The 14693-nt window shown below is 40.7% G+C and overlaps 2 protein-coding genes across 2 annotated transcripts; one reads left to right on the forward strand and one right to left on the reverse strand.

Moving 5' to 3' along the window:
* Positions 1-5301: 5301 nt before the first annotated feature.
* LOC115753329 (26S proteasome regulatory subunit 4 homolog A) lies at positions 5302-10627 on the forward strand. The gene is made up of 6 exons (XM_030691897.2): positions 5302-5886; positions 6640-6885; positions 7793-7962; positions 8052-8268; positions 8386-8526; positions 10393-10627. Exons 1-6 carry the CDS (start codon positions 5410-5412, stop codon positions 10474-10476), a joined length of 1335 nt encoding a protein of 444 aa, XP_030547757.1. The 5' UTR covers positions 5302-5409; the 3' UTR covers positions 10477-10627.
* A 1008-nt stretch (positions 10628-11635) lies between these two features.
* LOC115753345 (transcription factor PIF1-like) lies at positions 11636-12834 on the reverse strand. The gene is made up of 3 exons (XM_030691910.2): positions 12698-12834; positions 12545-12610; positions 11636-12133 (listed from the first exon to the last, which is right to left on the reverse strand). Exons 1-3 carry the CDS (start codon positions 12734-12736, stop codon positions 11765-11767), a joined length of 474 nt encoding a protein of 157 aa, XP_030547770.2. The 5' UTR covers positions 12737-12834; the 3' UTR covers positions 11636-11764.
* Positions 12835-14693: the final 1859 nt, after the last annotated feature.

Below are 14693 nucleotides of genomic sequence, written 5' to 3' on the forward strand. Positions count from 1 at the left end.
CTCACTTTTTCTATGTTGGGATATATGCATTTTCATTTGGCCTGCGACGGACGCAAGATTATCTATCTATCTATATATGGGTGTGTATCAGGAAGTCCTATGAGCTATAAAAGTGGCCCATCATGTAGGTCAAGGAATTGAAAATTGGGTCAAAGATTGATAGCAATGAAAAGTGACCATATGTACAAATCTACATAAATCCTCAGTATAGGGGAAAGAATGGATGTCTGTCTGCTTCTCAAATTCCCTCCATGTTAATCATAATGCATCTCTTTTAGCGTATATTCATCAAACCCTAATGGTCCACTCGAGTCCCTTTCTTCAATCTCTCTTCATGATAAGTTTCTCTCCCATGGCAACAAAAAGGAAAAAAAAAAAATTAATAAAGAAACGAAGAGATTGAGTAATTAATGTGATAAGAGTAACGAATAAGTGATTATATCCTTAGATTCACACAAGCCCATGATGTCTCCGAGGCAAGGATGAGATATCTAAGCGGAAATTCGAAAGTTCATAGAAGAGAAACAAATTAAAATTCCTAATTCTTCTAAAATTTGAAATATATGTGTATATTTCTCGAAAATTTACTCAGTGCTTTGAGAGACTTTCGCTTCATTTTAGTATCTGGATACTAAGAAGACTAACTATAGCTATGGCTTCATTTATTTCGCGAAAAATAAGCAATTTAAAAAATATATTTTTTCGAAAATGATTGCTTGCGTCGCTTATAAAAGTGAAATAACGATAAGTATTTTCATTATCCACGAAAATATTTAGGCTTAAATTTTTATCGAAAATAAAGCTTTTTGTATTAACTAATTCTTTTGAGCAGTACAATGGATCATTTTCAGGAAAATACTTTCCAAATTATTCATTTTTTGCCAACCAAGCCTATGAGTCTACATTTCTTTAAGTGTTGATGGTATTCTCGTCAATACGTAGCAAACCGTTCATTATACCCCATATCTATACATTATACGATTATCTCATACTATTTCGGAGAAACTGACCGGCTACATTTTCTTGGGCCATTCGTTTATTCCAGCTACCGTTCTAATTCGGTGGATTTACAAGCATGAACATCACCCATGTTTGTAGCCGGTTGAGTTTGTACGTGAGCACCAAGATCTCCCAGTCGTCTATCAAGCTATCGAGGTGATCGACAAGATTGCTTAAATGTGTACTTAAATGTGCACAAGCTGTCAAGTGACCCACAAAATCCACCCGAGTTTGTGTGCGCCCCCAACGGTTCAAAATGTCCGACGAGACTTTGCCGCGTCACTTTAGTTCTTGTAAGAGATTTTCAATAGCATCTCTCCATAAACAAATTCGAGGGACTTTATAATTGAACGGCGGTGTTAACAGAATGCCCAGCCTTATCTAACAAATTAATATTTTCATTTTCTATATACTACTACTACTACACATAACGACACGGTAAGAACATTGTTTTGGAAATGACTAAGTATCGATTATGTGAATGTTCGTCCCTAGGATTCTCTCTCTCCGATATTCAGGGATCGTCTTTCTTTTTTCACTTTGTTCTTTTTTTTTTTTTTTCTTGTGGCCGAAGTTAAGAGTGACATATGAATAACCTAGTATTCAAAGCTAACAGTACCAAATGGTCCAAGAACTCCAACCAAACGAGGGCGACAACACTTCCTCGTGTGGTTGCATCCAATTTAGCTGGGCGTGGGAGGGGGTGGCATGCATGGATGCAAATGGAGAGAGCAGGCTTTACGTGACCGAGGGTGACCCGCCGTTCATTAAATTACACAGGTTTGAATAATGAAGGCGCTAGGAGTAGGCGGAGTCTACCATGCATGGGCGAATTTACTCCGAGTGTCAGGTCCTATTGAATGAGCTCATCAACCTCGTGCTGGGTTAGTATACATGCACACCACCAAACTTTTCTTTTTGTCCAATATCATTGCACAGCTATGAGGTTGGTGATGACCACTTTATAATTTGCATGTGCTAATGGATTGGGAGTGGATTTTGTAGGTCCTCAAACCCCCCACCCCCCTCCCTCTCTAAGTGCTTCACAAGCAAAATTGCGAAAAAATAATCAGAAACTTGTTGTATGGATGTCAATTTAGTCGTGAATCTATCAATTTAGTTTTAAATCTCTCGATAATTTGTTAATGTAGTCATTCCGGCCAATTTTGGCATGAAATCGCCGACTTAGACGCCGACAGCCCTACGTGGCACGGTCGGCGCCGACATGTATAATTTTTGCAATTTTTTTTTAAAAATATTCTGAACTCACCAGCCAAAGTGAAAAAGAAAACAAAAGAAACAAAAATAAATATACAAAAAGCTTTGATTTTTTTTTTAAATGATTGCAAAAACTCTTCACATCAATATCCGTTATGCCACGTAGGACGGGATGGCATCCATGTCAGCGATTGCTAGCCAAGATAAATCGAAAGGGCTACATTGACAAATTGTAAAAAAGTTTCGAACTAAATTGCTCGAATTAAGAAGTTTTTAAACTGAATTGACATCTTTACACTAAGTTCAGGATCACTTTGATAATTATCCCGTACTTCACTCTCCCCATGTTTGATCGCTCCTTGGTGATCCTGAAATTACAAGAACATGGTTCCGGGGGACGGTGATCTTCGGAATCACGAAGGTTTTTGCACCGAAATAAAGAGTTCTTCATTCAAATCGAACATGGGTTTTGATTTGCCTTTAATCTGATTGGGATGGTCTTTTCAGCTTGAACAGCAAAAGCTGGAGAAATATGTAATTATTCAGCTCTTGTCGAGACACCACACCACCCAAAAAATTTATCCTGTCGTAGTTGTTTATAAGTAAAGAAACTACCTCCTGTAGATGGCCCCCAAAAAAAAGTTATAATAAAGGAAAGAGGCTGTCTCCTGTATTGACGGCCCATTCTTAATTAGAAAGTTGGAGTCTGATGTGTCTTATTAAAGGAAAATACTTCCCCGACAATCTTGTCAAAGACCGTACAATCTCAACCATAGACTCACGTACCATCGCGGCGTGTTTTGTATAAATCGCTTATTGATTGTGATATCGTGTGGTCGGATATAACCGATCTTGATCACAAACTGTCAAGCTAACATCTTTCTTTATTAAACAATATTTTCTAGTTTTCTTTAGATAAATTCATGAAGCTTGAACAAAAACAAAAGAATTAGGGAAAAGAAGAAAGAAAAACATACCTATATTTTCGTTAATTTACCCTGTATCCTCCTCTATCTATGAAAATGCCAATTTCCTACCTTGACCCGGCCAATTGCAATGACTCTTTCCCCCTTGAAGTGAGGTCAGATGCCATGGGTGGCCTCGAATAGATGACATTGCTATCTCGACTAGGTCAATAGCCGACGTCGCGGCCGACCTCAAATCGAGGCATTCTTGGCATAGCAGCGTGTCGTGTGAGAGCAGCATTGGCAATGGGCTGTCGGATCGGGGAGGTGAAACAACGGTGGCAGGGCAAGGGGCCAGAGGCGGCGGCGTCGGGTGACGAAGGCTGAGGCTATGGCGGTTGAGCTAGGGGCTCAGGATTTGGGTTTTACGAGTTAGGATTTTGTGTGTTGGTTGGCGTGAGAAAATTCGGAGGTTCTTTTTCTATTCGGAAGAGATGTAAAATAGTCTTGCGAGAGTCCTGTTAACGAGTATTCTTAAAAGCACTAGTTAGACATATTTAACGAGAAAATATTTTGTTTCAAATAGGCATTGATCGGTAGGAAATGTTACGAACACAGCCAGCACATTGAAAATTGTGGTTTTTATTTATTTCATCGCTCAACAAGTGGTCCACGGGACGTTTTAACAGAATCCAAGGGAAAAGTGTCAAAAAAGTCCTAAATTTATTACATTAGTGCCAATTAAATCATAAACCTTTTGCATTAGTGCCAATTCAGTCATAAACCTTTTGCATTGGTGCCAATTCAGTCCTAAACCTTTTGCATTAAAGTCAATTAAGTCCTAAATCTTTTGTATTTACGCTAATTGAGTTAATCCAGCTAATTTTGATAAAAAATCACCGACGTGGACGTCGATTGTTCTACGTGGCACGACTAGCGTTGACTTGGACATTTTTTCATATTATTCTAATATTTTAAATAATATTTTAATAATTTTTTGGTTTTTTAATAAATATTTTTAAAAATTATTTAAAATATAAAAAAATTAAAAAAATCCACATTAGTGCCAACCATGCCATGTAAGACAATTGACGTTCACGCCAGCGATTTACAGTCAAAATTGGCCGAATTTACTCATTTGACATAAATACAAAATGTTTAGGACTAAATGGCACTAATGCAAAATGTTTATGACTAAATTGGCACAAATGCAAAATATTTAAGACTGAATTGACGCTAAAAAAAGATTTAAGACTTTTTTGACACTAATCCAATGTTAAATAAATGCACAAGTTCGTCAAGTGAGGGGACAAGCTTGCATTTCTATAAGTACAGAGAGGGGTAATTGATAGTTGATGAAAACTCAAGTGTTCTGCTTTTTTTTTTTTTAGTAAACTCAGAAAATAACATAAATGGTTGCTGGATTTTGATTAAAATGTGCAGCGCTTTTCTAAATCTTTAAATTATTCAATATCATCTATGAACTTTGGCCAAATATGCAATTTTATCCCTAAGCTGTTAATTTTGTTCAATATGGTCGCCGAATTTTTTTATACATGTTCAATCTAGTTCCCACACTATATGAAGATATCCAATGTTGGCCTCTACTTGATTTAATGAGAGGATGGTAGTGGATATTTTAACATAAGTTGGGGAATAGATTGAACATTTACCAAAAGTGTAGGGACCGCATCGTATAAGTCAATAGTTCCAAGACTACATTGTATATTAAGGTAAAATTCAGATACCGTGTTGTGCAAAACTAAAAGTTCATATGCCCTATTGCCCGTTAGGTCAAAATTCAAGAGGCGTTCGCGTCATTTCCTCAGGTAAAATCAAATGCACTGCAGGGTAACGATTCGGAAGCGGAGTAGCTTGCGCAACCGAAGATACGGAGTCGCAAATCCTTTTATCCTAAAACAAGGAGAGATTAGCTCATCGTAAGATCCTTAACACGTGGCACTAATCCTAACTAATTTTCACTGTTATTCTAAACAAAAAGGAAAAAATCACAAGGCCCGCAACAAAGTTTTTCCCCTCGTAAAATGTAAGTCCAGATCCGCACCAACCAAGCCCAAGCCCAAGCCCAAGACCCAAGCCTAACCCAACAACTCTTCCGTGCTCGGCCCATTCTCTCTCCCCAAACACACACACAAGCCGTCTCTCTCTACTCCAAAGCACAAATATAACTTGTTCCCAAAGCCAGCTTCTGATAAAAATCGCCTCCGATCTCTCTCAACCTTGATTTCGCCCCCGATCTCTCACCGGAAAACCCTCCTGCACAGCCATGGGACAGGGGACTCCGGGAGGCCTCAGCCGCCAGTCCGGCGACCGCAAGCAGGACGGCGCCGACAAGAAGGAGAAGAAGTTCGAGCCGGCCGCCCCGCCGTCGCGTGTCGGCCGGAAGCAGCGGAAGCAGAAGGGGCCGGAGGCCGCCGCGAGGCTCCCGACCGTCACCCCGCTGACCAAGTGCAAGCTCCGGCTGCTGAAGCTGGAGCGGATCAAGGACTACCTGCTCATGGAGGAGGAGTTCGTCACGAACCAGGAGCGGCTCAAGCCGCAGGAGGAGAAGGCCGAGGAGGACCGGTCGAAGGTCGACGATCTTAGGGGGTCGCCGATGAGCGTGGGAAATCTGGAGGAGTTGATCGACGAGAACCACGCGATCGTTTCGTCGTCGGTGGGGCCGGAGTACTACGTGAGTATCTTGAGTTTCGTGGATAAGGACCAGCTGGAGCCTGGATGCGCCATTCTGATGCATAATAAGGTTTGTGAATTCTAGGGCTTTTTGTGGGAGTATTTGTAGTTTTATGTGATCTTGATTGATTCGCTGAGTGAATTATGTTATTTATCAAGGAATGCGTACGAAAGGTTAGGGCTTTCTTAAAGATTCGATGTTTGGATTCAAACGCGGTGTTATTAGGTTCGGAAGATGTTATTCTTTGATCGGTTAAAAGCTTTCGGCAAAGTAAGAGTAGACTTCTGACCAAAAAAAAAAATAAAATGTAAGAGTAGAGTCGAGGAGTTGTTATCTGGGTAGGAAACTGGTTAATAGCTTTTAGATTGCATCGTGGAATGTGAGATGGTGTAAGGTGCGCATCAGTTGTATTAGTCATGGTGACCTTCAGGGATTCCGGATGAAGTAAGAATTCTTTACAACAGAGCGGTCACTTCCATGTGTTAACAGACTTGTTCTTGTTCAATGTCCACGAGCATATGTGCGAGTATCCTTGCTGTGGCCAGAGGCCGAAAGGATAGGGTTCTTGAAGCCCCCATATTGGTTTCATGCTGAATTCTACATGTACCTTTTACCTTTTTCTTTTGGTTTCTGATAGCAGTTGGCATGGCTTTAACTTCTTCAATGGCCCATCAACTGTACACCCCGGCAGTATACTGGATAGATTTCTGAATCATTACATAGCTTCTTGTGTTGTTACACTAAATAGGATGTAGTAGGAGGTTTAATTTATAGATTCCTTAATCTGCGGATTTGACTTGATTTCATTTCTGTTTCAATCAGGTGCTTTCTGTGGTTGGGCTTCTTCAAGATGAAGTTGATCCCATGGTGTCTGTAATGAAGGTTGAAAAGGCTCCTTTGGAGTCTTATGCAGATATAGGTGGTTTGGATGCTCAGATTCAAGAGATAAAGGAAGCTGTTGAGCTCCCTCTTACCCATCCTGAGCTTTATGAAGACATTGGTATTAAGCCTCCAAAGGGAGTTATACTATATGGAGAACCTGGGACTGGGAAAACTTTACTGGCAAAGGTATATTACACAAGCTATTCCACAACAATTCAAAGATTTTGTTGGGAGGATCGATATATTGTCTGAAAGCAATAATTACTGCGGAACAGTTTTGTCTTGTATTTACCTTTCACACTTCAAAAGAACTTGTTATTTTTGTCTAGAAAGACTATCATGTAGTCCTTGTGATGTTCTTTTGTTTTGTGTGATGATCTTATTTTCTTAATGCTAGCATTGGGTATTGCATTTCTTGGTGCTGAATCCTGTTATCCATGTGGCTTATGAGTTTGGGAACCTTGTTTCCCTTCAGTCATGAAGTTGTGCTACAAGAAAGTAGAGTATGGATTATTATACCACTTAATTTACATAAATCATGTTCTTGATATGAAGATGAAACTTCAGAATGAGTTAGCTATCATGAACACTTCCCTGTTAAATTTGCTTCTTTTAGTTGATAATGACCCAGCATAAGCATAAGGAGAAGTATCTTAAGAAGATAAGAAGAGACGTTTTAGAGTGTTGAGCTTCAGTTAAGGGATCATCTGTTGGAATAGTAAAAGGATTGGTCTGCAATAGGTGCCAGGAGGCCCTGGACAACCCCAGAACCAAACATTCTTTATTTCTAATCCACGCTATCTCAAGCTTACGGAATCTTTTGCTTTTAGTGGAAAGTGTGGTGAGTGAATTTATGTGAAAGAGCATTTTGTGTATACAGTTTTCATATGCCATTAGGAGTTTCCTGTTTGGGAATTTGGGATATGAATGTGGGTACCTCATTTATATTCACTTCTCCTTGCATATGGCCTCACTTTCATGCTAAATATGATTGTGTAATTTTGAATTCCAGTATTGCTGAAGTGAATTTTTATTCTATAAGTGAAGTTTTATAAAGTTTTAGCTTCTAAAAATCATGTTTGGGCTTTTCTAGGCTGTTGCAAACTCAACATCAGCGACGTTCTTGCGTGTTGTTGGGAGTGAGTTGATTCAAAAGTACTTGGGTGACGGTCCAAAACTAGTGAGGGAGCTTTTTAGAGTTGCTGATGAGCTATCACCTTCGATTGTCTTTATTGATGAAATTGATGCAGTTGGTACAAAGAGGTAAAGAGAGCCTCTTCTTGAGTCTTGAAGGATGTTTTGAATTATGCTTTAATTTGTGAGCCTGTAGCTTATATTAATATGCATGGCAGGTATGATGCGCACTCTGGTGGTGAACGTGAAATTCAGAGGACTATGTTGGAATTGTTGAACCAGTTGGATGGTTTTGATTCTAGAGGAGATGTTAAAGTAATTTTAGCGACAAACAGAATTGAGAGTCTAGATCCAGCTTTGCTGCGTCCTGGTCGTATAGATCGGAAAATCGAATTCCCTTTGCCTGATATCAAGACCAGAAGACGTATTTTCCAGGTAATTGGCGTGTCAATTCTTCCAATTGTAAAGCATGCTGAACTTGAATTTGTCTTATAGATTGGTTACATTTTATTGTTTAAGTCCATGGCTGAGAGTCCTTGTGTCAATCTGCAGATACACACATCAAGAATGACCTTGGCTGATGATGTCAACTTGGAAGAATTTGTGATGACCAAGGATGAGTTCTCTGGTGCTGATATAAAGGCAATTTGTACTGAAGCTGGTTTGCTTGCTTTAAGAGAGCGTCGTATGAAGGTAAATCTTATTCTTCTCATTCCCATACAGGCTTCTTCAATGGGGAATTGCATCCTCTGTTTATCTTTGTATGAGGGTCCTTTAGTGACTTTTTCTTAACCTGGAATATTCTATCGCTTAAATAAGGGACATTTGTTTTGGATATGATCAGTTATCATCCCAGTGTCCTCCGCCCCACATATTTGTTTCCCTTTTTTTGGTTGGGGTGGGGTAAGTATCTTGTACTCCACTATTATACAGATTTCTAGTTAAATTGGATCCTTTCTCGTTTCTGAGGGCCCAGGTGGGTGAATTTACCCTGTGCAGCCAAACCAGTATAAATGGTGCATGAAGCAAAAGAACTTACGGTTATATAGATTTCAATTTATTGATTTCAAAAACTAAAAGAAAAGCTAGGAAATGTGTTAGTTGAAGGAATCATCTGTCTGATGAATCACTGTTGCGAACTTTGCTTCTATTCCAAGAAGATGCGTCTTCTTTGGGCATGCATCAAGCTAAAAGCGTTCATTTTAGTCCTGACAAATTTTCATGGCACGACAAATTAGAGGGCCATTCTTTTATTCCCTTTGCTGTGAGGCATTTAAAGGAAGGATAGAGTTGGAGAGAGTTCTCATTTGGAAGGTATACACTGAATGAGCGGGATTCCACATTGGGAGGGAACAGTTCATATTCCTTGGTAGATGAACATGTATAGTCTAAGGAGTACCTCATTCTTCACTTACTGTAAATGTAGGAGTGTGGGGGACTTTTTAGTGGTGGATTTGAAATTTGAGTTTTTGTTTTATGTTCGTGTTCTGCCAAGTATTTAAAATCCTATTGTCTCTAAAAAATCGTTGTTTTTCTCACACTTAGCATCTTCTATAGCGATCTGTTAATGGTAAACACGACTATGTTCTTAGCCCAGAAAAGGTTTACAAAACTAAAGCATAAGCAATCTGTTGTTAACATACCTTCTTTTTGATGATTATGTTCTTACATGGGGTAGTAATAGCACTGAAGCTCTTCTAAAGAGGTCAATGCGTTTGGTGTGAAAAGAAGTTTGGCTAGAGTAGTTTATGAGGGATCCATCAGGCCCTCAAGGAGGGGATTGGGTTAGGGAGATCTTGCAAGTAAACTAGTGGAGTGCTCTTATATCTTTTGTAATTTTCATCAAGTGCTGCCTTACATCAGCCTGTTGTCCATAACTGGCTAGACTTCACTTGTTGGGTGACCTCCCGCCTTGATATATCATATCTGATGTCAGAACTGGTTCTGTAGTTGAACGTTTGGCTACATTTATATGTGGCCATTTCCTGATTTTTTCACATACTAAGCTCTTGCTTTTCTGAGTATAATTATGCAACTAGAATCTCATTTTTTTGCCTTTTTGTGCTTTGAACAAATTAATATGATGTTTAATCCATGTTCTCTAGCCTTATTTTCATCAGCTCAGCAAAAAGTTTTCCCGTTGTTTCTCTTCCGCTTAACAAGCCCTTGATGACTCATGACTTCAATGGAAATAACTTCATGTATTCTTGTCTTGATTGATTGCTTTTAAACCACCAAGGATCTTGGCCAAGTTCAGATTGTCTCTGAATTTTCACCACACTGGTCATAGTTTAACTCTTTGTTGGAATATTATCAGAATAGTGACAGCATTTGATCATCTCGAGTTGTCAATGTTCCTTGCCAAATCTTGTCAATTTTCAAGTATTTTTCGTACCAATATGTTGTGCCGAGAATGTTGAATTTGCCTTAAAGTAGAAGTGCTTGCACTTTACAATTGAGGCGGGCTTTGTAATCAGTGGGATGGGACATGTTTTCGTGACTCCTGAAATTGGTTTTATATGGTCGGGTAATCTAATGTGGCAACTCTTAACGTTTCAGGTGACACATGCGGACTTCAAGAAGGCGAAGGAGAAGGTTATGTTCAAGAAGAAAGAAGGGGTTCCGGAAGGACTTTACATGTGATAATCTGAGTTCGCTTATTTCTGGGATCGATAATGCTGTAATTTATACCGTTTGTTTCAAGTTTAGCCCTCAGATGATGAACGGTCCTTTTGTTTGTAATGTGCCCTCTTTTTCCGGAGAAAAAACCATTTTATCAATGTTTTCTTCCTTATATCCCATTGGTTCACTTGGATGTGATTAGGCTTTGCCGCTTATTCTTGTGGTTGATAACGAGGGCCATTCCTTATTTCGCGAGAGAGAGTTACTAGACAGATGAGAAAGCATGGATATAAGTTGTTAATGGAGCCGTGCCCGTGGCTCAGGTCGAGTTGAACGTGACAAGAAAAATATGGACGCTACAATTGTTTTCCTTCGGGAGACAACATGATACGGAGTTCGATTCAACATTGTAACTCCTCAAAGAAACAGCAGAGAACTGATCAATTGAGGAAGCGCTTCTCTCTTCTAATGAGGCACCTAGAAATAGAAGAAAAAACAGCCGGTTTCTAAAAGGATGTCAGATCATATCACTCTAGAATTCACAAAAAGAGCATCTCAAAATGTATTGATATTGATAAATCGTCTAGCAACTCGGTTTCTCTCGAAGAGATTGACCTCCATCCTTCTCCTTGTAAATAATCACTTATAATGTACTATTTTTGCACCGACATGATAAATCACACTTGACATTGCTGGTTCCGATCAATTATAAACTAAGGAGTTTAATCTGAGAATTATATGTGAATTTCCCTTTCTAAACTCAACAGAATTTCAAACTGCTCAAAACATTGAAGTTGATTGGGAAAGAAGATGAGTTAGCTGACGTGATACCGACCTCCTCTACTCCTACTTCGGGTTGGCAGCACCAGGCTGGATCATCACTTCCTCCAGTTCACATCAATTAAGCAACTGTTAGTGTCTATCTGAGAACAACAGCAACCAAAATACAATCAAATTCCCAATTGCCATTAATTTAACATTAGCGTAGACAAACAGGAGTTATAAATCTGTGTTCTCATCCTAGTCCAGCCTCAGTAGCACGAGCTCTCAAGCATGTTTAGGCTTGAGGCTGAACCAATGTCGCGGTGATTCAAGTAGCAAAAAAGTTTCTTCTCCCCCTTCGAGAGGCTGCTGTTGCTGGTTTTTCTTATAAAACTTTCTGCTTTACTGAAGGCATTCAGAATAAATAAGCAAATCAGAATGATGACTTCCTCTCCAAAGCAAAGAAAGTATGACAGCATGAAATTGAGGAACAGTTTATTGCCGCATTGCGTATAAGCTATAAATCATTGAGTGACTTGGAAAGTACCTATTGTGGTGGTTGTTGCACGTAATGAAGGCTCAGCTGCTGCTGAAAAGAACTGGCATTCTCAGGGAATTGCTGGCTCGGATTTTGAGTCATCTGTGAGCTTAATGTTGGATCCCAGTGATTAGGTGATGGTGTTGTGTATTGATTAGGAGCTTCTTGCTGCATTCTAAAGGTTGTAATGGGGACTCCAGACCCCAAGTGAGCACCGTTAGTTGATGGTTGCATCATTGAACTAGCCAAGATGTTAGGAAATAGCATCACGGGGCGATTCGTGCCCGCATCCATTGCAGTGCCCATGTTCATGAATGGCATGCAGGCTTGCACCCCAGGAAATGCTACAGGGACCATACCGCACCCCATGGACAACATCTGAAGGAATTGTTTGTTTTGTGAAGTCAGTATCAGGCTCAAAAATGATGATGCAGTGTAGTAAACTAAGCTTCACTCCATTTAAAGCCAATATTTCAAAGATTGACAAGAGTGTTCTAGTCCTGGAAAGTACATGACAATTTATTCAAGATGAGGTCAGGCTCACTCTAATAAGATCAAAACACCAGACTCCTAAATGGATATTATCCTGCATCAATTTTGCAAGACAATGCCTGATGACCGTACCCATTTGTTTATCTGAGGTAATTCCACGAGCACAAGTACTCTGGTCTGAACTTTCTCCAGTGAGGAAGATACCACGAGCTTATTCAGAAGAAATGTTCACATGCTTGTTATCTAGTTCTTAGTTAAATAGCAGGACCATCTAAAAAGCACTTACGGAGACTCTACCCGCACTTGCAATTGAAGCGACTTCAGGTACTTGATCGCTTCATCCAGCAACGACGATCTATCAGCCTGAGAAAAACAGGGGAGAGGTAATTTCGCATCAGCAAAATGCTCATCACAGAGAGAAATAAGAACTGATCTGTGTAACAGAACAACATTGGCGCGCTGAGGAATGAGTTCTTGTAAGGCCTTCATCTTTCTACTTACTCTGTCTCTGCGTCTCTGCAGATGAACCAAATGCACAAGTCAAGCAAACTGGAGACCTGAAAAAACAGCCGCCTGTCATAATCTAGAAGGGGCAGCAGTACAGACCCTCTCCGACGGATTGTGGATATTCGCGCGATGAGATCTCTTTGCCCGTGTTGATTTAGCAACTCCCTCCTTCGCATTAGCAGATTCAAAATGGGCGTTCTTCTCCAAAAGCGTGGAACACAACAGCGAAAATGACGAATTTTTGAAAGAGAAAAACATCCCAGGCATGGAAAACCACCTTGAAACATGTTTGTGTTTCTAGTCAATAGAGAAGTAAAAGATTAAAAATGTCGTGACTATAGCACTTTGACGTTTATTGGCGACGCAAATCTAACTTAGTCTTTGGCCAAGAACCAGAAGTCTAAATGAGACTCGCAAGTACCTCGTCGCTGAGCCAGTCCCCGTCCCCTGCCTCTCTCCCTTCGCGCTTCCTCCTCTCTCTGCAAACCCAGCTGTGATGCCGCCCCCGCCGAAGCTAGCAGCCCCATGCCAGTTGGGGTGGACCCGACTGGCGGCGACGTCACCGTCGTCTCATCACGAGACCGCTGCGCTGCTAGCCCTCTTCCGCCTCCCGAAACCGACGGACTCAATTCCCCCATCGCTGCCTTCGGAACGAGCCTGGAGCCGTCCGTCTTCCCAGAGCAGCTCCATGATCTCATCTTCGACCCTGCAAATCCATAACCAAGCACACTTCAGTTTTCCCCGAACTCAGAGGAAAGTTCCAGGGAAGCACCGAGAAGAGAGCCCATCTGGCTCATATGGCTGACCTCGTTGAGTACGGAACTGAGGGGAAGTCAGGGCGAACAAACTCATCGTCTCTCTCTGGGTTATCTGCAACTGCAAATGAAGAGACCGAAAGCGAAACTCACGCTCAGTGGGTACGTACGAGAGGGACGGAAATGGAGTCTGCAACTGTGTAGAAACTGAAGTTGAAGAGAAGAGAAGGAAGTTCGCGAGGTACAAATAGCAAACTCTCCCCCAACTTGTTTTTCGCATGCGGTTTCAAGATTTGGTATTACTGGGTACTTCCCGTTTCGAAGGCCGCCGCATAAGGGTGCGTATGGTAACGCTCCGGAAAAAGTGTTTCTGTTCCCAAAGTGTTCCCGGAACACTTTGGGAACGGAAACGCGTATGGTAAAAAAGTGTTCCCAAAGTGTTCCGGGAGCACTTTTCGAAAATGGGAACACTTTTGGAGATGAAACGAGAAACAAGAAATACTTGTTTCTTTGTTCTCGGAACACTTTTATCAAAGCTTTTGAACACATTTTATAACGAAAGATGAACACTTTTTGCAACCCTCTGTTCCTGGACTACTCCTTCACACTTTCAAAGACGACGACTTTTTATCAAAGCTTTTGAACACATTTTTTTTTTGTTGTTACCAAACGCGTTTCGTTCCCAAAAATCGTAGCCGGGAACGTAAATAGAAAAAAGTGTTTATGTTCCAAAAGTTGTTCCAGGAACGTAAACGTTACCATACGCACCCTAAGTTGCTCATTAAATAGCTCCGTGAACACGGGGATTCTTTTTTATTCCACAAAAAAAAAAAAAAAAGAACAAAGGCATTTTTTTCGACCCAAAAAAAAAAAAAAACAAAGGCATTTTCCAATTACCGCTTTGGTGGGCTTAAGGCCCATGAACGGCCCCATATCCTCACTCTTCCCCTCACCCTCACGGCCTGAATGGGGAATAAGCAGAAAAAAAAGGACGAAGCCACTTCTCTGTCGCGTTTCCCTCTCGCCTACAGAGCCGATTTCATCGAAGAAGCTACCGATCCATCCGCCGCTAGTTTCGCCATTTCTCTGCAGGTTTGATTCGCGATTCTTCCTTATTCTTCTCCTCTCTCTCTCTCTCTCTCTCTCTCGATCGATTACGCTTGAGTCGTTTTGATTTTTCGGTT

This window comes from Rhodamnia argentea, chromosome 1, assembly GCF_020921035.1.
Source record: "Rhodamnia argentea isolate NSW1041297 chromosome 1, ASM2092103v1, whole genome shotgun sequence".
Lineage (NCBI taxonomy): Eukaryota > Viridiplantae > Streptophyta > Magnoliopsida > Myrtales > Myrtaceae > Rhodamnia > Rhodamnia argentea.